We start from the raw sequence: 27,452 nt of genomic DNA on the forward strand, positions 1-27,452 counted from the left end.
CATAACAATGTGTCTTGGCGTTGGTCTACTGTGATTTTGTATGCTCAGTGTCTAGTATGCATCTACAATTGTATATCCGTTTCCTTTTTTATTTCTGGAAAGTTTTCTGTAATTATTTCATTCAGCAGGTTACTCATTCCCTTGGTTTGAAACTCTGTATCTTCCTCTATCCCGATGACTCGTAAGTTTGGTTTTTTTATGTTATCCCATATCTCGTGATTTTTTATGAGCCTTTCTGAGTTGGCTAGACTCTTTTCAAGATGATATATTTTGTCTTCATTATCTGACATTCTGGCTTCTACTTGCTCCACTCTGTTAGTGATACTCTCAATTGAATTTTTAATTTGGTTTATTGTTTCCTTCATTTCTAGAATTATTGTTTGATTATTTTTTATAATCTCTATCTCCTGATAAAGATGCTTAACTTCTTCTTTTATCCGTTTATGTAATTCATTCTCAATGTGTTCTTTCGCTGCTTGAATTTGCTGTCTCGTATCCTCTTTAAGGTTCCATTCCATCTGTCTAAGGTGTTCCTTGAGTTCTTTATATGACCATTTTTCTGATGGCTCTAGGTCCTCCTGAATATTTAGGCTGTCCTTCATTGTTTGTACTCCTTTTCTTCCTTGATTTTTTATGCTGCTCATGTTACTTCTTGTTCTGTTTGACTGCTGAGTTACTGTTTACTCTTATAAATTTATTTGATGCTTGGGAGGAAAGATATTAGAAGGGAAGGGAAGAAGTCACTAAAGAGAATGAGAGTAGGCAGGTAGAATTCAAGGAAGGGGAATAAGAAAATTGAAAAGAAATGAAAAGACAAAAGAGAAAAAAATAGAAAATAAAGAAAGAAAGAAAAAACTTTTTTTTTAAAAAATAATGATAAAAAATGAAAAATTAAAATTTAAAAAATAATAATAATAATAAAATTTAAAAAATTAAAAGCATTTAAAAAAGTTAAAGAACAACAACAAAAAAGAAAATGAAAGAAAAAAAACAAATTAAAAATAATAATAATAATAATAAATGCAGTCATAGAGTTCGATTAACTTCTCTTCCAGTAGGTGGAGCTGTGCCCACTGGGCCAAGCTTCTCCTCTCAATAGGTGGGAACCAATCACTGTGCAGAAGCTCTTCCTCCCAGACTGGGCGGGTCTCCAATCCTGAGTGTCTAGGGCCTTCTCTTGTGTTTCCTCAAGCCAGGCCCCCGCTCACCGGTGATGCTCACCACAATAATGGCTACACGCCAGGTCTGCTGCTCCTGGGAGCCCTGTTTTCATGAACGCCTGGGCACACTCTCCCTGTTTGCCTCCCTCAGACCCTAAGTTTGTAGAGCTTGGGGCTGAGAACCCCCAGCGAATTTCCTTGCCCTCCAGTAGCCACACCCCCGGTAGCTGGTGCAAGAGACCTCAGTTGTGAGCACTGGTGGGAGCGGTAGCCGGGAGTTCTGCGCCGTGAGTCCCGCGCCACTCCTGATTCCCTCGGTCTGGCTATCGCGCTCACGGAAGAGCTGGGAGGGGCCCTTAAGTTTTCCCCGCTGTGTGGAGAGGGATGGCTAGGGGATTACACACCTGTGGCCGCTGGTTTCAATGAAGTTATCTCCTCCGCCCGTGACGTCAGTTCTCTGCCATGGTGGTATCCCATGCAAATGGTGACCGTTGGTTCCCTTTGCCGGGTGACCAATACAACGGGTGGGTCCTGACTGTCTCTCCCAAACCCCGTTTCAATCCTGTGGCCACTGCCTATGAAGGCTCGGTTGGCTTTTACCTCTGTAAGTTCATTAGGGCCGACCAGTTATTTCAGTGGGATCGTTAGTGCTGAGTCACGAGAAGCAGGCGAACGGGAGCTTGAATTCAGCCGATCCGGGCTCAGTGTGTGTTCTGAGAGGCCCAAACTGTTTGCCCCAGATCCACGTCAGCTCACCATTGCCTAGTGATCCTGAGCAAACAGCATTTAGACAGTTTACGACTCCCTATGCCTGCGCAGCTGAAGAGGTCAGAGACTTGATCTCTCTGCGCCCGCCGCCATGTTGGATCTCCCCTTTTCCTTCTATAAGCTCTTCAAAATGTCAGGTATTTTGGTCACAGTGATGCAAAAGCTGACCAGTGTGGTTCCTGTTCCCTTCCACACCATAGCTTCATCAATGCTGCAGTGTTACCAGGTCTTAGTAGCCGAGAAAACCAGCAGATTTCTGACAGCAGGTAGGGTCCAATGGTTCCAGAGGTAACAGCCACATGTGTGAGGCAAGATATCCTGGACTCCCACAGCACCATGGGGCATGTCCATCCAGCTACACCACACAGCTACAAAATCAGATATATATTTTTTTAATTTCCTGTTTAATTCTTTTGAGTTTTTTTTTTTTTTTTAAGAGAGAGAGAGAGAGAGACAATATTTATTTCTTAGTTTTTGGCAGACACAACATCTTTTTTTGTATGTGGTGCTGAGGATCGAACCTGAGCCGCACGCATGCCAAGCAAGCATGCTACCGCTTGAGCTACGTCCCCAGCCCCTTCTTTTGAGTTTGTTGATGTGTATGTATGTGCTCACCTCTCAGGTGTTAAGAATAACTTTTAAATGGCACATAGTTTTCAGGAATTCCTCCCAGTTTATTTGCATATACACACACACACATATAATGCTATATGAAAGTGTTATCAGGATGAAAATAATAAAAACATTCATCACTCGAAAGCTTCTTCTTGCCCCTTTTAATCTCTCCTTCCTAGCTCTTCTCAAACCCACCCTGTCCCTAGGCAATCACTATGTGCTTTCTGTCACTATAGTATTTCCTATAAATGATATCATAAAGTATATACTTGGTTTTGTATGACTTCTTTCACTCAGCATATTTATTTTGAGACCCACCCATGTTGCAGCATGTATTAATAGTTCATTTTATTGCCGAGTTACATTCCATTGTCTGCATATACCATAGATTGTTTATATATTCATTTGTTGATAGACATTTGGGCTGTTTCCAGTTTCAGCATTAAAAATAATGCTGCTGTGAACATTTATGTACAGGACTTTATAAAGATATATGCTCTTATTTTTCTTGGGTAAATCCCTAAAAGTGGAAAGGCTACATCATATGATAGGTGCATGAATAACTTTTTAAGATACTAGCAAACTGTTTTTCCAAAGTGTTTGTACTGTTTTACATTCCCACTGGCAGTGTGTGAGAGATCCAGTTACTTCACATCCCTGCCAACACCTGATGTGGTCAGTTCTTTTATTATTAGCCATTATAATAGGTATGTAGTAGTATCTCATTTTAGTTTTAATTTGTATCTCCTAAGGAGTAATGATGGTAAGTACCTTTCTCTTGCCATTCACTTATCTTCCTTGGTGAAGTACTTATTCAAATATGTTACCCAGTTTAAAATGGACTATTTTCTTACTATTGAGTTTTGAGGTTTCTTTATATTTTTAAGCCCTTTATGAGATATGTTTTGCAAACATTTTTTCCCAGTATGTTGCTTGTCTTTTCATTAAGCATCTTTCAAAAAAAACAGGCATTTTTAATTTTGATGAAGTCTAGTTTATCAGGGTTTCTTTTATGATTCCTGCTTTTGTTTTTGATGTCAAGGTAACAGCCCTCACACAAAGAGTCCTAGGAGCTATTTCTCTTTTTCTGTTTTTTGGGAGAGTCATGTAGAATTGGTTTCTCGCTTAGATTTTGGTAACTAAGAGATACCAAAATCACAGATGAAAGCCTGGAGTTTTCTTTGTGGGAAGATTTTAAATTACAAATTCAATTACTTTAATAGATACAGGGTCAAGCAGATTTTCTGTTTCTTCTGAGTAAACTATAGCAGTTTGTATCTGTCTGTCTGTCCCCCCACCCTCTTTTATATTTGTCCATTTTATCTAAGTTGTTGAATTTATTTGTATAGCATTGTTCATGGTAGTCCCTGATTACCCTTCTGGAATCTGCACCAATGTCACCTCTCTCCTTCCTGATATTGGTAATTTGCATTTTCTGATGTTTTTACCCTGATGAGTCTGGTAAGAGATTTATAAATATGATTCTTTTTCTCACTCGGCTTTGCATTCATTGATTTTTTTCTCTTTTGTATTTTTTTATTTCATTGATTTCTGCCTTAATCTTTATTATTTCCTTTCTCTGCTTACTTTGTTTAATTTGCTTTTTTTTTTTTAATAATGGAAGCTGAAGTCATTAATTTGAGACCTTTATTCTTTTCTAAGACCAGAGTTTAGTGCTATACATTTTCCTCTTAAGTTCTGTTTTATCAGCATCATACAATTATTTATTTATTTATTTATTTTTGGTGGTGCTAGGGATTGAACCCAGGGCCTTGTACATGCAAGGCAAGGCTCTACCTACTGAGCTAAATCCCCAGCCCGCATCATACAAATTTTGATACAATGTACTTGCACTTTCATTCAGATCAAATTATATCCTGATTTCTATTTTGCTTTGTTTTTAGACCCATAGCTTATTTTATTTTATTTTATTTTTAATTTTTTTTAGTTGTTTATTGACCTTTATTTATTTACTTATATGTGGTGCTGAGAATCAAACTTAATGCCTCACACATACTAGACAAGGGCTCTACCAAATGAGCCACAACCCCAGCCCAACATAACTTATTTTAAATTGTGTTATTAATTTTGATATATCTGGGATTTTTCAGATGTCTACCTATTTATTTCTAATCTAAAATCTGCTATACTCACAGAATATATTAATATGTCTTAAATTCTTTTAATTTATTAAGTATTATGGCCCAGAATATGCCATTCCTTAGTAAATTTTCTGTATGCCTTTGAAAAAGAAGATGTATTATGATATCGTTGGGTAGCATATCACACATATCAGGTAACCAAAATGGCTGATAGTTTTGGGGCTGGGGTTGTGGCTCAGTGGTAAAGTGCTCGCTTAGGTGTGAGGCCCTGAATTCAATCCTCAGCACCACATAAAAATAAACAAATAAAATAAAGGTATTGTGTTCAATTACAACAACAAAAAATTATTAAAAAAGAAATGGCTGATAGTTTTGTTTCAGTCTTCTATAGCCTTACTAATTTTCTATCTACTTCTATCAATTACTGAGAGCAGGATATTAAAATCTCCAACTGTAATAATGAATTTGTCTATTTCTCCTTGTAGTTAAAACAGTTTTTAATCACATATTTTAAAGCCCTTAGGTGCACAAACATTTAATATCATTGTGTTCTATTTTAGGGAGATGGGGGGGACTGGGAATTTAAGCCAGAGGTACTTTTACAATGAGCTACTCCTCTGGGGCCCTTTTTATTTTTTATTATGATAGTCTCACTAAGTTGCTGAGGCTGGCCTCAAACTTGGATTCTCTTGCCTCAGTCTCCTAAATCACTGGGAATATAGGTATGTGCCAGCACACCTGGCTGTTATGTCCTCTTGATGAGTCAATCCATTTATCATTATGAAATTACCTTCATTATCAATACTAATATGCTTTGAAATCTACTTTATCTGAACATCAGTTCATCCCATTCTTCTTTGATTAGTTTCTGTTTTTCTCTATCCTTTTACTTTTGGCTTATTTGTGTCTTTTTTAAGTGTGTATACTATATGTAAAAACATATGCATATATAAATACATATGTGCGTATTTATACAACCAACTGATATTATGCCACTTCATTGTCATATAACAATTTCACAACACCATATTTCAATTTCTCTCCTCTCACACTTTATGCTAACGTACAGTTACTTCTACATATGCCCTAACCTTCACAGTGTTGTTATTTTTTTTAAACTTTTTTTTTAACTTTTTTTTTTTTAAAGAGAGAGAGAGAGAATTTTTAATATTTATTTTTTAGTTCTCAGCGGACACAACATCTTTGTTGGTATGTGGTGCTAAGGATCGAACCCGGGCCGCATGCATGCCAGGCGAGCACGCTACCGCTTGAGCCACATCCCCAGCCCCACTGTTGTTATTTTTGTTTAAATATTCAATCGTAGTATAAAGAAATTTAAATAATGGGAAAATCTGATATACTTAAGCAAATATTTACCACATTTGCGGCTTTCATTCTTTTATGTAGATCTATATTTCTCCTAGTATGGTTTTCCTTCTGTCCAAAGGACTTCTTTTAACATTTCCTGTAGTTCATGCTTTCAAGTCATGAATTCTTTCAACATTTGTACATCCTAAAGCCTTTATTGTGACTTCTTCTTTTTTTTTAATATTTATTTTTCAGTTGTAGTCGGACACAATACCTTTCTTTTTATTTATTTATTTTTATGTGGTGCTGAGGATCGAACCCAGGCATCCCACATGCTAGGCCAGCGCTCTACTGCTTGAGCCACAACCCCAGCCCACTTCTTTTTTCAAAGATATTTTCAGTGTGTATAGAATTCTAGTTTGGCAAGTTTTTTTTTTTTTTTATTTCAACACTTTAGGAATATTGTTCTACTGTCTTTTCATTTGTAATATTTATAACACTACCATCATTGTTGCCTTTGTTCCTCTGTGCATAACATATTTTTTTCCACCTCTGGCTACTTCTTTTATGACTGTATCATAAGTTCCAAACAATTTATGATGATGTGCCTCGGTGTAATTTTCTTCATGTTTCTTGTGTGTGAGTTTCATATACGTTGTGGTTATGGGGGGGTTGTGATCATCCAATTTGTAAAATTTCCCATTGTTATTTCTTCAAATAATTTTTCTCCTGGGTATGGTGGCTCACGCCTGTAATCCCAGCAGCTTGGGAGGCTGAAGCGGAAAGATCACAAGTTCAAAACCAGCCTTAGCAATTTAATGAGACCCTATCTCAAAACAAAAAATAAAAAGTTGGGGTGTAGCTCAGTGATAAGCACCCCTGAGTTCAGTCCCAAGTACGGAGGTAGACAGGTAAGTAGGTAGGTAGATTTTTTTTTTTTTTTCTGTCCTGACATCTCTGTCCTCTCCTTCAGGGACTCTAATGAGACATATACTAATCTGCTTGAAGGTGGTCCACAAGTCACTGATGTTCTGATTTGTTTTTCTTTGTTTTGTTAGTACTTTTTTTCCATATATGTCATTTTGGATAGTTTCTATTACTAGGTCTTCAAGTTCACTAACTGTTTTTTCTGCCAAGTCTCATCTGCTATTCATTTCATGCTGTATATTTTTCTTCTCAGACATTTTATTATAGCTTTTGCCTCTAGAGATTTGACTCTCTTTATTTCTTATATATCTCTATTTTACATGTTTAATATTTTCTCTAAATTTTTATATATATAGAATATAGTTATAATAAATATTTTAATGTCCTCACACTGGTTTCAATTATTTTTCTCCTCATTATGAGTCATATTTTCCTACTTCCTTATTTACCTGTTTTGTTTTGTTTTTGATAGTGGAGGTTTAATCCAGAGACATCTTTTTTTTTTTTTTTTTTTTGAGATAGGAGCTCACTCAATTTACAAGTTGCTGAGGCTGGCCTCCAACTTGCAAACCTCCCACTTTTGACTCCCAATTTACTGAGATTACGGGCCTTTGCCATTGCACCTGGTATTGCCTTGTAATTTTTTTTTAATGTTAAACATTATGAATTTCACCTTTTTGGATATTGGATATAGTTATTTGTTTTTGAGATTTATTCTGAGGTATAGTTATTTGGAAGTAATTTGGTCCTTTTAAGTTTTACTTTCAAAATTCGTTTGACATCACATGGCAGCATTGAGTCTAAGGTGAATTTTCCACTACAAAGATAAACACAGATTCTGAGTAGAGAATTTCCCATGAACTTAGGAGATTTTGTGTTCTGGTTGGTAGAAATAAGTACGGGGCACAGCCCTTAGTGAGCTATAGGTGCTGCTTCCCTTGTCCCCTTTCAGTTGGCATTTTCCTGGACCAGGGTACTTTCCGGGGCTGCTCTAATCAGTACTCAGCTGAAGACCAGAGGGGAACCTTCTGCATATCTCCAGCCTCTTTCTGTGCTGCTGTCTTCTGCAAACTCCAGCTACCTTGCTCACCCTGGGCCCTCATCTGTCTCTTCAACTCGGGGAGTCCCCCAGGCTCCACCTGGACTCCTTCTTTCTCTGGGATGGCCTGAAGACTCTCCGAGGGCACGAAGCTGAGACGGTCCTGGCTCTCTCTCATCGCTGACTTCTCTTGTCAGGGATTATCGTCCTTCTTGGCTAATAGCCATTATCTTGAAATACCATCATTCATATGTTTGATCCAGTATGTAGATGATTCTTGTGCCAGATGATAAATCTGGTCTCCATTAATCCATCTTGGCCAGAAGCAGAAGTCCCTTTGTTATAGTTTTTAAAAGAAGTTATTAGTTTTATGTAGTCACACTTATTGATTTTAGTTTATGATTTTTTGCTGCTGGTATGTTGTTTAGTAATTAGAAATTCACTGGTAATTTTTCTAGAAGTTTTTGATAGTCTCTTTTTCACATTTAGATGTTTATTTTAGAGTATAACATACTCATCTGTTTTTTCCCAAATGATTGTCCACAGGACGTTAACTTTATTCACATCTAAGTCAAAATATTCAGAAGTTTAAAATGCCCTTCAGTGATTGAAAAAAAAAAATTTGCCTTTTGGGTATGGGCTCCAAAAAGGCCCCTCATTGATTTCATCCATTGTTTCTCTTTTCTCTTCTCAAACAGTGAACACAAGCACTTTTGGAGTTTTCATTTGGAGCTTTTAGGTTTAACATTCTTTTCCAACAGAGTTGAGGTCCTGACTTTATGCTTGATTCCTGTTGTGTCAGGGACTGGCTGGACAACCGTCCAGGGTGACAGGTGCAGTGCTGGCCAGGAGAATCCTTGTTCCTATTTAAAGCCTCAGTGGCACCCTGTCACCCTCAGGAGAAAGTCCAAATTTCTTAATATGGTTTGAAAGGCCTTTTGTGATCTTTCTTGGCTTCACTCCAGCTTCACACTCTCTCCTTCCAGCTCTCCCATCATCCCTATGAATGCATTGCATTTATTTTCCCTAAAAAGGCAGGCTTTCCAGTTCTGAGTAAAAAACAGGCTGGGTTAGCCTGTTGTATTCTTATATTTAAAAATATTTGCTTTTTCCTCATAATGTCAATCTATTATAACTATTTTGGTGCTGTTTTAGTTTAATATCTATTACCCCTTTGACACTAATCCCATAGGAGAGGGACCTCATCCCGACCCAATAAGGTGTCTGACAAACAACAAGCTCTCGGGAAGTCCTTATTGAATGAAAGAGTAAGTGGACTAGGTGGCTGGGTAGCAGGCTGTTGACCTACACCTGCTAATGACTTAACATATGAAGTAATGTTCATTGTCACTTAAGGTTGCTATGCTACAAGAGAAAAATACCTCTGGGCACTGTCAGTTTTGCTTCTTTAATTAATGACCTTTTTCTCTTCTAGAGTGAAGCCCATTGACTCATGTTTTGAAAAAAAATAGTTTTATTGGCCAGTAGCCGGGTTTGCAGCTTAGTTAGCGAGTGGGTCAAGGAAGAGACAAACTATGCTGTTGATAGGTTCAGACGTTGAAATAAAAGGCTATCTGTTTGTGGGAGGGAGAGGCTGTTTACAATAAAAAATATAAATGAAAACTCACATTTCAGTATTTTTTAAAAAAAAGAGAAAGTAAAGGACCTACAACAAATAAATATGTGACTATTAATGAAAAGAAACTCAAAGCATTTTATAAAGCAGTGGAACAACTTGCTTGTTGAAGTGGATATTTAGCATAGTCTCCACATCCTTGGCATTTCTTCCAGTGGCTAATAAAGAGTTGTCTAGTTCCTCATACTGAGGTATGGAGATATCATATGTCAGTCAAGAGCATGAGCTTTTCTGGATTCAGATCACAGTGGTGAGAAGCACTGGCTTCTGACCATGAGGAAGTAGTTTCACTTCTTAAAGTCTTAGTTTGTTCTATAAAATTAAAATAAAGTCATTATCTTATAAAGATGTTGTAAAGATTAAAGGAGATAATATATGTAAGCTGTTCAGTGTTGTCTGACAACCTAGTACTTAATAAATGTTAGCTGTTATTATTAAAATATTAATTTCATCAAACCGCTTTTTAGGGTACCAAGAATTGACTCAGGGGCACTCAACCACTGAGCCACATCCCCAGCCCTATTTTGTATTTTGTATTTAGAGACAGGGTCTCACTGAGTTGCTTAGAGTCTCACTTTTGCTGAGGCTGGCTTTGAACTCATGATCCTCCTGCCTCAGCCTCCTGAGCTGCTGGGATTACAGGGGTGTGCCACCTCACCTGGCTAATGAATGATTTTAATGAAGTCACACTTATACAATCATTGCCTCAATTTGAGGACATTTTTAACCTCCTAAAAAGAAAGTCCATACCCTTTAGTTGTCACTTTTCAAACCCCCATTCCTAGATCATCAATAATCTATTTTGTGTCTCTATAGATTTGACTCTTCTGGAAACTTTTAAAATATATATTAATGGGGTTGGGGTTATGGCTCAATGGTAGAGCACTTGCCTAGCATGCATGAGGCACTGGGTTCAATGATCAGCACCACATATAATTAAATAAAATAAATATCCATTGACAAGTAAAAAAATTATATATATATATGTATATATATTAATGGAGTCATAGAATACGTAGTCTCTTATGATTGCCCTTTTGCATAATGTTTATAGGGTTCATTATGTTATTTATCAATAGTTCATCCTTGTTTTTTAATTTTTTTTTTTTTTAGTTTTAGATGGACACAGTATCTTTGTTTTATTTTTATGTGGTGCTGAGGATGGAACCCAGTGCCTTCCACACATGAGACAAGCAGTCCACCACTGAACCACAACCCCAGCCCAATAGTTCATCCTTTTTATGGCTGGATAATATTCCATTGTATATGGAGATACCACATTTTGTTTATTCATTCACCAGTTAATGGAAATTTCAGCTGTTTCCACTTTCTGGTTATTATGAATAATGCTGGTATGAACAATGCTGGTATGAACATTTGTGTGCAATGTTTTTATGAAGACATGTTTTCATTTGTCTTGGGCATATACCTAGGAGTTGAATTTCTGGTTCAAATTCTGACTCAGTGTTTTTAAGTTTTTTCTGATGACTCTGCCATGTTACTTCCCTCCTGCAGTGTGGGAGAGTTCCCATTTCTGCATGCCCTCTCCAATACTTATCTGACTTTTTTATTACAGCGGTCCTAGTGAGGATGACAATATGCCATCGTGGTTTTAACTTTCATTTCCCTAATAACTAATGATGGTAAACATCTTTACATGTGTTGATAGACATGTGTGTGTTTCTTGCAGAATTGTCTATTCAGATCTTTTGCCCAGTTTTTTCATTTGAGTTACTTGTCTGATTATTGTAAAACAGAGATGCTTTGTGCACGTGTGTGTGTGTGTGTGTGTGTGTGTGTGTGTGTGTGTTGCTGGGATTGATCCCAGAGTCTCATGCATGCATGTTTGCAAATAAGATGCTTCTTTAAAAAATATATATATATGTTGTAATTGGACACAATACCTTTATTTTATTTATTTTTAAGTAATGCTGAGGATCAAACTCAGGGCCTCACAGGTGCTAGGTGAGAACTCTACTATGGAGCCACAACCCCAGCCCCAAGATGCTTCTTAATATTAATTTGTATTTAGGGGCTGGGGTTGTGGCTCAGCAGTATAGCACTCACCTAGCACGTACAAGGCCCTGGGTTCAATCCTCAGTACCACATAAAAATAAATAAATAAAATAAAGGTATTGTGTTCAATTACAACTAAAAAATAAATATTTAAAAAATATTAATTTGTATTTATATTACCACCAAAGAGTGCTAGACATCATTTAACAGCAAACCTTATTTTATACAGGTACTGAAGATCTTTTTTAAAAGTTGTCAATGAGAGCTACGGTCGACTGGGATATCAAAAAGCAAAGCACTTTCAGTACTGGTCATCATGCGTAAAGGGGTACCAAAGGACCCAGAGATTGCTGATCTGTTCTACAAGGATGATCCTGAAGAACTTTTTATTGGTTTGCATGAAATTGGACATGGAAGTTTTGGAGCAGTTTATTTTGTAAGTAATTTTAAAACATATCATTTAGAAAAATCAGATTTAAAAAGTTGGAATTCTACATTTTCTCCACACATACAGCTATTACTTACAAAATATGCTTGATTTTTTTCAAATTAAATGATGTCTGCTGTCATTTATGGTCATTGTGGAAAAGCTAGTTCCAGAATTTGAGGCCTTCTTCAAGGCAGTGGTGGTACAAGGGAGTTGGAAGCTTGAAGTTGAGCCCTGTGTGGTTCCTCAGCATGCCATGCTCTTTCTGCCTCAGGACCTCTGCACATGCTACCCCGCTCATGCAGGAGATTTCACATTTTATCCCCATCCCCTCCAGTCCCTGTGCATCCCACAGGTTTCAGCTTGAATATTACTTCTACAAGACAGCATTTATTCTTCTGTCCACCAAATAATCAGGGCTTTTGCTTATGATCTCCTAACTGTGTTTGTTTTTCATTGAATACATCACAGCTGTAATTTTAAAATGGTGTATAAGGTTTTATTCATAACTGTTCCTTCTAAATAATATGCATCATGAGAACAGGGGTTATGTCTATTTCATTCATTGTTACACTCCCAGGAACTAATATTTTTTGAGACAAAGTAGGAATTCAATATACACTGGATGGATGGATGGATGGATGGATAGATGGATGGATGGGGTGGGTGGATGAGGGAGTGCGTAAAGAGTCAGAAATGGGGCTGGGGTTGTGGCTCGGTGGTAGAGCCCCTGCCTAGCATGTGTGAAGCACTGGGTTCCATCCTCAGTATCACATAAAAATAAATAAGTAAAAGTATTGTGTCCATCTACAACCAGATAAGTAAATAATAAAAAAGAGTCGTAAATGGATAAATGAATGAACAGACAGCTATTCAGAGAAATGGATAAAGGCTTGTTGGTGATAATCATGTCAACATGTTAAGTTGGTATTTTAATTGAAAAGGTATAAAGGTGTCCCCAGTTACATTCCAAGGATGTGACTGTCTCCTGATAATAAAAATGAGAAATAACTGATATGTTAGGGCAGCTCATTTGCCTGAAATTCATTAATTCATTATATAAAATATATTTCTTTAATTAGATAACCTTAGAAGTTTGCTTCATCAAAGTCATGAATGTTTCCTTCAAAGTATTAATCTATTAAAGCAAATAACAAATCAAGTACTGATTACTACCAATTTCTTTTCCAACGCTTTTGTCAAATAACTTCTTGAAATCAAGCAGTATTTGACCGTTTGTTTTTAGTGGTCCTTCTTTACATTCTTCTGGTTGGGTGGATTATCATCAGGGGCTTATCATTCCTTCCAGATGAGAATTTATGTACGTGTGTTCCACTCCTTCCTTTGCTGTAGCTGACTCTTCAGGCCGAGTTTTCCCTGAGCTCTTCCTCCTCCCCTGGGTCTGCACTCAGCATCACGTTCCTTCTCCTCCTTTGTCCTTCTAAATTCAACCCCTATTCAAGTATGTCATCAAGAACTGACTTTCTATGACTGAACAGGGTGATACTTTTTAAGACTCCCTCATTAGTCTTTGATCTTAAAATAACATTGAAGACCCAGTTAAAGTCCTGTCTTCTTTATTCACGTAGATACTTTTTTAAAGGCATTTTTAATTATAAACATATCATACATAAATCAGTGTGCATAATACACGCACATGTATTTCGATATATAATTTAAGGAATAATTAAAAGGTAGGGGCTGGGGTTGTAGCTCAGCAGTAGAGCACTCGCCAAGCACATGGGAGGTTCTGGGTTCGATCCTCAGCATCACATAAAAATAAACAAATAAAATGAAAGTTATTTGTGTCCAAAAACAACTAAAAAGAAAATATATTTCAAAAAAATGGTAAATCTCAGCTGGGCATGGTGGTGTACGCTGCAGTCCGAGCAACTTGAGAGACTGAGGCAAGAGGATTGAAAGTTCAAGGCCAGCCTCAGCAGCCCAGCAATTTAGCCAGACCCTGCCTCAAAATAAAAAAATAAAAAGGAATGGGAGTATAGCTCAATGGCAGATCTCCTCTAGGATCAGTCTCAAGTTCTGGGTGTGGGGTGGGAGGGGAGGTAAATCTCTGTGTAAATACCCCAGGGTTAAGAAATAGAATACCACTGCACCCCAGAAGCCCCTTGTGTCCATCTAAAACACATGTTTAACCCACTTACCTTTGTACCTCTAAACAGTGCAATTTGGTTTTGCCTAGTTTTAACACTTTCAAAATGGAAGCATTCTGTATGTATTCATTTGTGACCTGTTTATCTCATCCAGAGATTATATTCTTTGGTCATCTTTTCCTACTTTCCTTTTGTTTACTTGATAATAAATTCATCCTCCCTGAATCTCTCTTAACCAGAGTCAGAAAGTGGTCCCAATCTGGTTTGACTCTTTTCTATTTATTTGTATGTGGTGCTGAGGACTGAACCCTGTGTCTCACACATGCTAGGCAAGCATTCTACCACTGACCCACCTCCCCAGCCCAGTATTTGACTCTTTTATTTTAAAAAGCAGCCAGACCTTCTCAAAGTTTTAATATTTCAGAATGATAACAACAACCCAAGCCTGTTTTGAGGCTCACTAACAAGCCACTTATAATAGGGGCAAACTGAGCCCTACCTTGCAGAGAACCCAGTGACTAAGTCTGTTAACAGTAGGTACTAACTATGTGTTATGTGTTGCTAATGATAGGAGAACTTAGGAAGATGCTTGGGAGCTTTGACATGGAAATGTAATCATTAAGTCTGTATGCCTGTATACAAGTGAACAGTCCAGGCCCATGTAAACCCATAAGGCATTAAAAAACAGATTGGAAGGGAATTAATGACACTTCGTATAAAACTACAAAAAGCCACTTTAACATTTTATCTATAGTGAACACAGAAAGAGTCCCCTAAAAATGAATTTTTCCCACTTGCTACAGTAGTATTTATGTGTTATTCATACCACTGTACCCAAGATTGGCTAGTACCTTACATGCAGGAGCCCACGTTGGTCTCTCTCCACCTCACCTCAGTAAATTTTTAAAAAATGTAAATCTGATCACTTTCCCCTGCAGGGCTCTCCCTTTTTCTTAGGCTAAGACCAAAATTCCACCATGGCCAGCCTATAAGGTCCTTCTCTATGGTCCTGCTTTCTGCTCTTCTCATTGCTCTAGTTGGCTGATTTTTGATTGGATCATCCATCCTGGGATTCTGCATAAGCTTTTCTCTCTGGAATCTTTTCCCCACCATTTGCAGCTTCTTGTCTCTTATATGCCCTTCCTCTTTCTTCCACACTGAGCTTAAACACTATGCCTTCAGGGAAGGCTATCCTGACCTCCCTAAGTCATGTCCTCTAGGTTGGGATCTCAGAAGAGCACATACCTTACTTTACAGCATGTCACAATTGCAGTTTTACATTTGTTTGTTATAATTTTATTTTATTTATTTTTTATTGCCTATCCTACCAGAGGAAAGATAGGTACCCCTGGGTGTATGCACTCCCAATTATTTTTTAGAGGGGGGCGGGGCCTGTAATCAGGGATTGAACTCAATGACACTCCACCACTAAGCCACATCCCCAGCCCTATTTTTTATTTTGTTTCGAGAGAGGGTCTCACTGAGTTGCTTAGCACCTCACTTTTGCTTAGGCTGGTCTTGAACTTGTGATCCTCCTGCCTCAGCCTCCCGAGCAGCTGGGATTACAGGCGTGCACCTGGCATTTACTCCCAATTCTATCCCTAGAATTTAGCCCAATACCTGACACATTGTGAATACCTAGCAAGTACTTGTTGAATGAATGAATGATGGAGAACTTGGCATGGCTAACTGGTGCTTTTCTTGGATCATAGTCATTCTAGCAACCAATGGTTTTGTACCTAATACTATAATTCTGGTAGATTATTTGTAGTTTGCAACTTTACACAGAATGATGCCAGCTCTTGCAGAACCAATCAGCTGACAGTATACGGTATACTTAGAAAACAGAAAGTGGTCACTTGCTAAAATATCTGTGTGTGTTTGGATTTACATAGTTAATTCACAACTTAGCATTAGCAACAAGATAGTAAGAAACTTTAAAGAAAAACAAAAAAGGGTTGAGTATGTTCATTTTTTTATTCAGTTGAACACACTGTAAATTTTGTGGGTTTCTTGTGCTCCTTTGTGAGACTCAGCATATCGTCCATAATCTACCTAGAGCAAATACTTAGGTCTTTTCATCTGGGCATAGTTGCCTTTCGGTTTTAGCAGATGCTCAATAAAGAGGGCAAAAAGAAAATAGCAAAAAGTCATGGCTGGGGAACAGTTAAAATATAAACACATAGTAAGAAAAGAAAATGATCATGGGCTGGGGGTGTGGCTCAAGTGGTAGCGCGCTCGCCTGGCATGCGTGCGGCCCGGGTTCGATCCTCAGCACCACATACCAACAAAGATGTTGTGTCCACCGAAAAAACTAAAAAAATAAATATTAAAAAAAAGTGTTAAAAAAAAAAGAAAAGAAAATGATCATGAGTTTTCTCTACAGTTGTGAATTCCAGTCTTTTACCTCTGAGCCCTGCTATAACTTTATTGGTCCACAGTAATAAGTCATGCAAAGTAGCTTATTTACATCAGGGATATGGCCCTGAAGCAGATCCCTGTTTTTAGAAGAAAGCCCAAATTTCAGAATCTTTTAATGGCTTATTTTTCTGAAAATTTTAAGAAATTTAATTTTAAATCTCTTACGTAAATTGAGAGGAAAAGACTATCAGGTGAAGCTTCTATGTGTGCTTTAAATGAACTTGTGTCTCTAGTATGATGAAGACAAGTAGAGAGAATTATGAGACAAGACAACTTTCACAGATAGAAAAACTGCACACATAGGCATACATAAATGTGTGTATGTAATACATTCTTATCACAAATCATAAGTAATCCTTCAGGTGAAAGTCAGTCTTGGGATTAATTTTGCCTTCTGGTACACTGTTAAATATAGTAGTTACTAGGCACATGTAGCTATTTAAATTTAAGTTAATTAAAATTAAATAAAATTTAAAGTTGATTTCTTCAATTATACTAGATACATTTTTTAAATGTTTTTTTTAGTTGTCAGTGGACCTTTATTTTATTTATTTGTATACGGGGCTGAGAATCGATCCCAGTGCCTCACGTGTTCTAGGCAAGCACTCTACCACTGAGCCCCAGCCCCAGCCCTTGAAATGCATTCTTCCATAATTATTTTCTACATGTAACACTACTGACACTCTTAGTATTTTGCAAAAATAGGATTACAGTGTACATTTATTTTTTTTGTCATGACAATTTTTACATTTTTCCATATTAACACATCCTTATTCTTCAATGATTGTTTCATTATGTAACCACACTGTGTTTATTGAACTGGTTCTCCATTGATGGATATTCTACAAAGTAAAGCCAATATATTCATTTTGGAAAATAGCCTTATTGTTTACTTGTTTCAGTGTGTGTGTGTGTGTATAAAGAAAAGCTGTTCCTTAAAGTTGGGGTGGAAACATCTGTCTGGCCTATCAAATGTTGGAGCATCTTGAAATGGTGATACTCAAGTGTGAGCATAATATTTTTAAAGTCTCAAGTCAAAGAGTTAAACCAACTGAAACGTAGTTATTTCTTTTTATTTTCCTCTTCCCTCTTAACACAGGCCACAAATGCTCATACCAACGAGGTGGTGGCGGTTAAGAAAATGTCCTATAGTGGGAAACAGACACATGAGGTAAGATGAGACAGTTGAATGCCTACACATACTTACAGGAAATAAGTATGAAGTTAACAAAATGATAAGTTCTGGTGTTCTGTGCACAGTAGGGTTACTAGAGTTCACAAGGTTGTAGTGTGTATTTCAAAATAACTAGAAAAAAAGATTCTGGATGTTCTCATCATTAAGAGATGATAAATGTTTGAGATGATGGGTATGCTAGATACTGTGATTGGACAATTACATTTTGTATATATGTATCGAAACATAACACTGTATCCCATAAATGCATGCAATGATTATATGTCAAATATTTGAAAAAAATAAGGCTTACAGAAAAGAAAAGTAAATAAAATTCTCTAAACATTTACCTCCATTCTTTTTCCCCCCTCCTGCTTATGGAGTAAATAATAAAAGCTTCTAATATTCCAGATCACTCAACTATTTTCAGAAATAGAACACAGGTGTGTGTAATGGCTTCATTATAATGTCCTCAACAATAGATTTGTATTTACACATACTCAAACTGGAGGAATAACACAAGCTTAAATAGCTTCTTTGTTTGTTTAACATTTACCTTATATCCATTTAAAATAATAAAAATAATATTATATATGTATACTTGATAATAAAATACTATTTTCAGCTTCTAAATCAAAATATTTCTTTTCTGACTTCAATAGAAATGGCAAGATATTCTTAAAGAAGTTAAATTTTTACGACAATTGAAGCATCCTAATACCATTGAGTACAAAGGTTGTTATTTGAAAGAGCACACTGCTTGGGTAAGCCAGTCTCTGTTATCTTCCTTTTTTCTGTTAAATTTTCTCTATTATTTATTTGAACTGTACAATTCTCATTCCCATCTCTGTCCCTTAGACTTTTGTTAACACTTTAGAGTGTGTCATGGTATAACTCTCGTGAGATTAAATATGATCACCAGCCTTTTGGAAGTTTCATTCTGTACACTCCACAAAGAGATGGGGAAAGTGGACCTCATCTTATAAAGAGGGATTTGTAAAGACAAAATGCAAGGGCTTGCACTCTCATCCTGAACCTTCATCACTGCCATTTCTCATCCCCTACTCCACCTCACCGCAGAACTGGAACTGTGCTTGCCATTGCCGTGACTGAAATGTTTCCTAAACAGAACCTACCATCTGATTAAAGCAAAACTGTCTCTTGTTCCACTCCATCCTCGTGTGTCTTGATATGACTGTATTTCTGTTTTTAAGGCACATTAGGCACCATTTAGAACATGAAAATGCTAAATGTGCTACTTTGTCAGATGGTACATTCTCCCTCAAAGTCCAATTTAACTGTCATTTATTGAGTGCTTACCATGTACTGAGTTCTTTCCTGTACATGGTCGCTAATTAAGGAATGGAATATTGGTGCCCAAGCAGTATACTAAAACATTTCTGTTCAAGTGATCTGTAAGATATCTAGGACTATCATTCCCATGCCGAGCAGAAGAAATTAACCAAAGGAGCATCTTCTTATCTGGAAATCAGTTTTTCTCTGGCAACCTCAGCAGACTTGAAGGAGTCTAGAAACAGATTTAAATCAGGTGGAATAAATGTTACAAAATACAAGTTTGAAATCTTCAGAAAATCCTCTAAGCTCTCATTCAAAACCTGTTTACTCTTAGATTATATAGAGTGCTAATAAGTTTGGTTACCTGATTTCTGTCTACAACTGATTGAATGAGCTAATTAAAAGGTGCTTTTAGGGCCAGGTATAGTGGCTCACATCTGTAATCCTGGAGACTTGGGAGGGTGAGACAGGAGGCAAAATCAAGGCCAGCCTGGGTAGCTTAGCAAGACCCTATTTCAAAATAAAAAATAAAAAGGCCTGGGATGTGGGAAGGCACCCCTCAGTTCAATCCCCAGTAATCAAATAATAATAATAATAAATTTTACAAAAAGTCCTCTTAGGAACTGAGCTGCTAGAAACATACATACAAACAGACATAAAAATAATTTGCCCATAAAGAAGAAGTCAGGGAAGCTAGAAAGTAGCCCTAATAACCTAAGGCTGAGCAGCTACAGCTGCCTCCTATAAGGAGCACACATCAATGTCCTGCGCCCCTGTGTTACGGAATAACAGGGAAGCAAATATTTGTGAAAAAGGCTCAGGTTTTTAAAATAGAATTAAAAAAATATAAACACTAAACCTATTTATTCATTCCATTCAGTTTTAAAGTTGTATAGATTGTACTTGACATACAGTGGTTTGATTTCAGACTTTTTGACTTTACAATAGTGCAAAACCAATACACAGTCAGTAGAAACTGCACTCTGAATTTTGAATTTTTATCTTTTCACAGGGTAAGTAATATGCAGTATAATCCTTTTTCATGATGCAGGGCAATGGCAGCAAGCTGCATCTCCCTGTCAGCCTCATGATCACAGGGCAAACAACCAGTACTGTGTATTATAGTAGTCTCCTCTGATCCATGGGGAATACGTTTCAAAACCCCTAGTAGAGCCTGAAACCACAGATGGTATTGCGGTGTTTCCTGTCTCTCTGAATTGAAGGAATCTGGAAAGAGATTTCCATCAGGCAGAGTAAATGTTTAATTTAGAAATTAGTTTGAATTCATCAATTAGGCACAATAAGAGATTAACAACAATAACTAATAAATAAAGCAATTACAAAAGTATATGCCACCGGGCACAGTAGCTCATGCCTGTAATCTCAGCAGCTCTGGAGACTGAGACAGGAGGATCACCAGTTCAAAGCCAGCCTCAGCAAAATCGAGGTGCTAAGTAACTCAGTGAGCCCCTGTCTCTAAATAAAATACAAAATAGGGCTGGGATGTGGCTCAGTGGTCGAGTACTCTGAGTTCAGTCCCCAGTACCAAAAAAAAAAAAAAAAAAAAAAAAAAAATATATATATATATATATATATATATATTGCTATAAAAATGCCAGCATTACTACTTATAGTTTGGGATTCATTATTAAGTAAAATAGAATTAATTGGAGGAAAAAGAGAATTACTTGAATACAAGCACTGTGATATTGTGATAGTTGATCTGATAAGCAAGATGGCTACTAAGTGACTAATGGTTGGGTAGTATACACAGTATTACACTCTGACCAAAGGGATGACTTACTTCCAGAGAGAACCATACAATGAGATATTTCATCATGTATTCAGAATGATGCACAATTTTAAACTGATAAATTGTTTAATTTTAGAATTTTCCATTTAGTATTTTTGGAACACAGTTGACTGTGGGTAACCGGAACAGCAGGAATCAAATTTGTGGATAAAGGGAGACTACAGTACTGTATTGCTAAGCTATAATGTTCAGTAAATAGGTGTATTAAATGCATTTTTGACTTATGATATTTTCAACTTATGTTGGGCTTATCAGGACATGACCCTCTTGTAAGTCAAGGAGGACTAGTATTCCTTTTTTGCATATTCAATTTAAGGAAGTTGTGTATGCCCATCCAGTTATTCAGTTAAAAAAAAAAACTAGAAAATTATGTGGTACAACTTTTTAAAATTTTTCCATCAAAGATGGCTAAAGGAAAAAAATAGACACAGAAGGATAATGTTCATTATAATATTATGTGGAATCTTTCATTTCTCAATAAGAAATAAAACAAATGTTTCTGAATCTAGTATGTCAAGCAGAAACCACAATCAAGTTTCTAAACTTCTTGTAAAATGCTAAATTATCACAGTAATGCAAGTTAGATCATATATAAATATGTTTTCACATTAATTTGTTTAAAAATGAAAAGAACCAGTAAGTTGATATTGGTTATATCTAGTTGATGATAGGAAATTTATATTTCATAATGAGCTTGTGCTGGTTTTTAAAATAACAAAATGTTAATTAGTAGGAGTGTGTATGCTTGCACGTATATGTGTGGAGATGGTCCCTGAGCATTCATAGTTTTGATCTTGGCTACAGATCAGCAATCTGGGACACCTGAAATATCTAAAAGAATAAAACAATGTTTCTTTATTTTTGAGTTAAGAAACTCTCCCAAGATTGTCAAGAAATATCAGGAGTATTTTAATAGAAATGTCTCCAGATACAAATTAAAATATCCCATATCTCTCTGGGATTCCAGATAATGACACAGCAGGCTACATCTCTCCCCCAACCCCCAGGTGCTGGGGATCAAACCCAGGGCCTCACACATGCCAGGCAAGCACTCCACCTGTGAGCTCCACCTAAGATGTGTTTCTTATTTAGAACTTCTTAAAACATGAAAATAAGGAGTCCCTACTTACTGGTTTGGGGAGGTTGTTTGGTTTGTTTTGGTGCTGAGCATTGAATCCAGGTCTTTGCATATGGTTTAATTAGCTACTATTTCTCAATATAAATTTTACTGGCTCATGTATTTTTTAATACTCTCTAAGTTACAATTTTTAATTTATAATGCAATATAACCACTTTAAATTCTTTTAAAAATAAGGTGGTGTGGAAATTGGTAAGTAAATAAATTGGCAATCTCAGCTTCACCATTGACAAGGAATATTTCCATATCCAGCCCCCTTATAGTCTTAGGCCAATGCAAGTTAAGTAGTAACAAAAACTGAGATGGTGAAAATCAATTCATGTCAGACAACCAAGATAATACAGGTTCAGGTGAGTCAGAATATTTATTCACCTAATATTCTGAGTTCCTTGGTCGGTCGGTTGGTTGGTTGGTTTCAAAAATTAACCCTTATTGTTCTGACTGGTTTTTTTTTAAATCTATTACAGTTGGTGATGGAATATTGCTTAGGCTCAGCATCTGATTTGTTAGAAGGTGAGAATAAAAGCACTAGACCCTCCTCTGTTTCACCTTGGGCAGAATGTTATCTACCCTACATTTGAGTGCAGTTTGTGCAATCTGATTAGAGAGTGACTTGGACCTAAGGGTTGTGTGGATAAGCTATGCAAACTTCATCTCTGCAGCATCACTGAAGGTGTCTGAGGGAGGATAGCAGCTTCCCTGCTGTTTCTTTCAGGGCCCATCCAGGGAAGGTACCACTTAACATGATGTGGTGTATGTAGCTGGAAACATCAAATTTCTCTCTATGTATCAAATTCTATTTATGTTTAACCCTTTCCAATACTGTGTTTGACCCAATTCTCCTCTGGAAATGCTATTGTAACCAGAGACTGTGTTAAAAATATACATTAAAAAATATCTTACATCATCCTTTATCTCTGAATAGAAATTGCTTATTAACTGCTTTCACAAATAATGAAAATCTGTAGTTGGAGGGAGTAATTATAGATGGCTTTGTGGCAGAGGAGAATAATATGACCTGGAACATTCCAGGCATTTAAAGTGTCAGAAGGGACTGATAAATTTGAGCCTGGGCAGTTGGAATCAGTGTGGCATTGACTTGCCACTGACAGGTAAATTAACAACACGTCACTTAATGAATATCAGGCTTTGTTTGTTTTATTTGGTTTTGAAGGGTTTTTTGTTGTTGTTGTTGTTGTTTTGTTTTTATACACTTGGTTTTCCTGTTACCTGATCATTCGTGGCTTTCCTTTAGAAAATATATATATCGTCTATATTTAGGTAAATGTGTTCCCAAATTGTCATTTGGGAAAGTAGATAATTAGTTTGATATAGCTGTGTAAGATGATGAAAAGAGCGGTAAGACTGGTCATTACTCCTGACCTTTTTTTTCCCTCCTTCCTCAGTTCATAAGAAACCACTTCAGGAAGTAGAGATCGCTGCCATTACTCACGGTGCCTTACAGGGACTAGCCTACCTACATTCTCATGCATTGATTCATAGGTAAGATTAGAGAACATTTCCGTTTTCATTTCAGTTACAGGGTTCTCTGTCTGTTCCAGGAACCTTGAAAATTAGTGCATGCTCCAATTTTTAGGGTGGCTAAGGATTTATAGGAAGCAAAGAATTTGCTGCTTTTCTGGATAAAGGAGGAAGATTGCCAGAATTTAGCTCTGACCACCTGATCTCTCCGGTATAGCCACAATTCTGTCACCTCTGCTCTGTAGGGAGCTGTCCTCCAGGCTGAGTGTTAAGGGAAATTTGATGAAGAACCCAGTGACCTTTGGATACTGTGTCAAGAAGAAAAGAAAATTAACCTTCCTGGCATATATTTATTTCTTAGCTGAGTTCCTTCTTTCTGCCTTTCCTATTGTAAATGGCAAGTTACTCGTACATAAATAGATATTAAAATATTTTTCATTTCTATAGTCCATATAGATATGAACTCCAAAAAGTATAATCTTTATTTCAATGGAGGCCGAGATGGGGGCTCAGAAAGATTTCAATAACATTTAGATAATAGCATTTAGATAATAGGGACTGAAATTCAAATTTCTTAACTCCTAATACAATCATCCAGGGCTTCTATTTTATATTCCCTTTATTTCTTCTTTTCTTTCTCCCCCTGTGCTAGGGATTTAACAGAAGCCTCATGCATGCTAAGCAAGTGTTCTACACTCATCTATACCCAGCCCCCCTATCTTATATTTTCTGCACCATAACCCTACTCTTCTCTCTCTACTAACCACTCCTAAAGAGTGATGTTGTTCCCAAACTTTGCTTCCCTCAGTAAAGAGCTTCTGGCAGTTACTGTACTGAATAGTGGAAGTAGTGGAACAGTCAGTAGATATAAAGGATCTGACTTGGCTCACAGACAAAAGGAAACACTTGGCATTTACTAGGAAGAAGTGAAACTATTAGGTCATAGTTCCCCCTTTTGCTTCTGTTTCAGTCCCCCTACAGGAGCCATCACCAGTTACTAGCTGGTTTATTTATAAAAATGAAGTATCATGGGCTCAGGGTGTAGCTCAGTGGCAGATTACTTCCCTAGCATGTGTGAGGACTGGGTTCCATCCCAGCCCTATGGAAGGAATAAATAAAAAAATAAAGATGAAGAATTAACCTAATCATGGCTGATAAATATTGATTCAGTACATTTACCATGATATCTACGGAGTTGACAACTTTTCTTTCAAATGTATTTCTTTGGTACTAAGATGTTATTAATGAATGTTGACTTACTTATAACAATTTTGCTGCTTTTATTGAAATCTAAAGTTCAGCTTTTTGGGTGTCATTATTACCTTAAATCTGCACATTGTTTTACTGTTTTATTCTGTATAATACATTATCTTCTTTAGTTTGTAAAAGAAGTTGAAAAGACAAAACAATTGAAAAATGTGCTTTAAATTTTTAAATGAGGACCATATCTCAGATTTTTGTTACTAAAGAGAAATAAATGATGCTTTTTTTTTTTTAATTCTCTTTGCCAATGCCTAAAGTCATCATGAGGAAGGTAACTGAATTTACAAGGAAAGTTTTTATAAAAGTTGTTTTGGAAGCATTCAAACCTGATCATTTTCAACTTGACATAAGTTCCTCATTTTCTGTTTTATCTTTCCATGGCCCATCAACATACAACTCTTAGTTGCTAGTACCCATTACATATCATGTCTTTAAAAAAAAAAAAAAAAAGAATAAGTACATCCACATCTTCTCATTCTAAATTATCATACTGATGAATAAATTTTTAAATCATATTTTTAAAACATTTTGCTGCATAAAACATCTGATATCCTTAGTAGTGACCACTTGATACTCATTGTAGTAATACAAGAGAAATGCAATTTCCTAACCCCTAATCCTTGTTTGTTTTGATCTTTCAGGGTCTTCTTTTTACTGTATGGTGTTACTTTAAAATAACACCTTCTATATAACATGTACCCTCAAATGCCTTAGAGTGGCAGTTACACTTAAAAGCAAAGAGAAAGGGTCACAGGCAAGAAAGAAAAGGTATGTGTGTAGTTGAGGACTATTGGTTAGGTAGTCAACACAGAGTCATCACAGTTTTATTTAGGTTCCAAAAATGTCGTGGAACTTGGGAGAGAGAAAGAAAAAAGGCAATTCCACATTTCACCAATCTTCCCAGCACTGGGAATACTGCTGGTGATGGGATTTAGCATTTAAGAATATGCCTTTATAAGTAGCACCTGGTGAGATTTCTTTGTCTGCCACCTCTGCCTTTTTCCTCACTGTGCCCCCTCCCTCTGAAGAAATCCTCACCTTTAAGTAATGACTACAACCTGCCCATAAGTACACCCAGGAATCTGGGCCCCTTAGAACATGTGGTTCTTCCTAAATCCCTTTCTGGCTAAGTTTTTTTTTTTTTTAAACAAAGTTTTTGCCTTATTAATTGCATGTTCTGACCTTTTCCATAATCAAAATTGAAAATAATTTTCTAACCCTATTATTTTTTTCCTATAGGGATATTAAAGCAGGAAATATTCTCCTAACAGAGCCAGGTCAGGTGAAATTAGCTGATTTTGGATCAGCCTCAATAGCTTCTCCTGCCAACTCCTTCGTGGGCACACCTTACTGGTATGTAAGTTAGCAAATATGACATTGTTTTCCCTAGCATTGGTTTGGAGGTTGTTTGTTTTTATTTTTGAGATAGGGTCTCCCTCAGTTGCCAAGCCTGATGTTTAACTTGTAATTCTCCTGCCTCAGCCTCCCAAATAGCTGAGATGACAGGTGCCAGCAGGCCTAGTAATGGTATCATTTTGTTTTGTTTTTTGACAGTGTCTTAGCAGTGTACCCCAAAGGGAAATTTTGTTTGAAAAGATTAGAATTACTCAGTAGAAGAAAGAGAGAGAGAGAGAGAGAGAGAGAGAGAGAGAGAGAGAGAGAGAGAGAGAGAGACTCTCTCAGTATAAAAATCACTTTACATTGTTCCAATGTGGTTGATGTCACTGTGTGTAAACTGAGCCAGACTATCAACACACCCACTAAGCTCAGGTTTTCTTTTTCATTTGAGGTTTATTTGAACTTTTCTCTTGAACCAGTTTTCAGGTAAGGACAAGAGGACTTCTTTAGGCTTATCTGGCTAACAGCAAGCGTAAGTGATACTTTCTGATGAAAAAAAATCTCAGTTCAAGTCTTTGTTGAGTTCTCTGATGCTTCACCTAGCATGGCATTCCCACTCCAAGTTTTTCATCCTATTCCCTTCTAGATTCCTTTATTTTCTTTCATAGACACATTGGAATTTCAGTATATTTTGCAGAATGACTTATATCCCTGCAAAATTACTTACCTACTAAAAAAATCAGTTGCCATTTGGATTTTTCCCCTCATAATCAGATAGCATTTACTAAGCAAATGTTTATACATAATAACAGAACACAGTACTGCTCAAAGCAAACCCAACCTGATATAACCCCTGCCCTGCTAATGAAAATGTATTAAGGACAAGCCTGTGAGGTGACATCCATTACCATAACCTATTTGTTTTATAAGTTGTAGTATCTTTGGAATAGCTGATGACTTTGGTTTATGTTGTCCCACAAGATATTTTTTGTGTTGTTTAAAGTAATTTATTTGTTTCCTGAGCATAGAGGCACAGGCCTGTGATCCCAGCAACTTGGGAACCTGAGGCAGGAGGATCATAAGTTCAAGGGCAGCCTGGGCAATTTAATGAGACCCTATCTTAAACAAAAAATAAAAAGGGCTGAAGATGTAGCTCAGTGACATAGTACCCCTAGGTTCAATCCCTTGTACCAAGAATAAATAAATATTTTTTAAATTTCATATGTATTAATCCTTTATGAATCTCTATGAGATAACTACTAGAATTCTTTCCATTTTGTAGATAAATTAACTGATGTACAGATAGGTTAGATAACTTACCCAAGATCAAACTGATAGTGAAGCACGGAATCAGGATATATTGAATACAGTGTCATTTCATGTAGATCATTAAATATGCTGATATTTTGAATAGTGTT

General features: G+C 36.7%; 1 protein-coding gene across 5 annotated transcripts in view; it reads left to right on the forward strand.

The window, feature by feature from the left end:
* The window catches only part of TAOK3 (TAO kinase 3), a 190,015-nt gene that overhangs the window by 95,257 nt on the left and 67,306 nt on the right, over positions 1-27,452 (forward strand). For all 5 annotated transcript variants that reach the window (XM_081287950.1, XM_081287948.1, XM_081287951.1 and 2 more), the window contains 6 exons: positions 11,801-12,007; positions 17,630-17,701; positions 18,367-18,468; positions 22,419-22,464; positions 23,358-23,454; positions 25,936-26,049. In XM_081287950.1, the coding sequence (XP_081144076.1) occupies positions 11,888-12,007; positions 17,630-17,701; positions 18,367-18,468; positions 22,419-22,464; positions 23,358-23,454; positions 25,936-26,049 (551 nt within the window). In that variant the 5' untranslated portion in view covers positions 11,801-11,887. The remainder of the gene's footprint in view (positions 1-11,800; positions 12,008-17,629; positions 17,702-18,366; positions 18,469-22,418; positions 22,465-23,357; positions 23,455-25,935; positions 26,050-27,452) is intronic.

This window comes from Spermophilus citellus (assembly GCF_964194105.1).
Source record: "Spermophilus citellus genome assembly, chromosome: 3".
Classification (NCBI taxonomy): domain Eukaryota; kingdom Metazoa; phylum Chordata; class Mammalia; order Rodentia; family Sciuridae; genus Spermophilus; species Spermophilus citellus.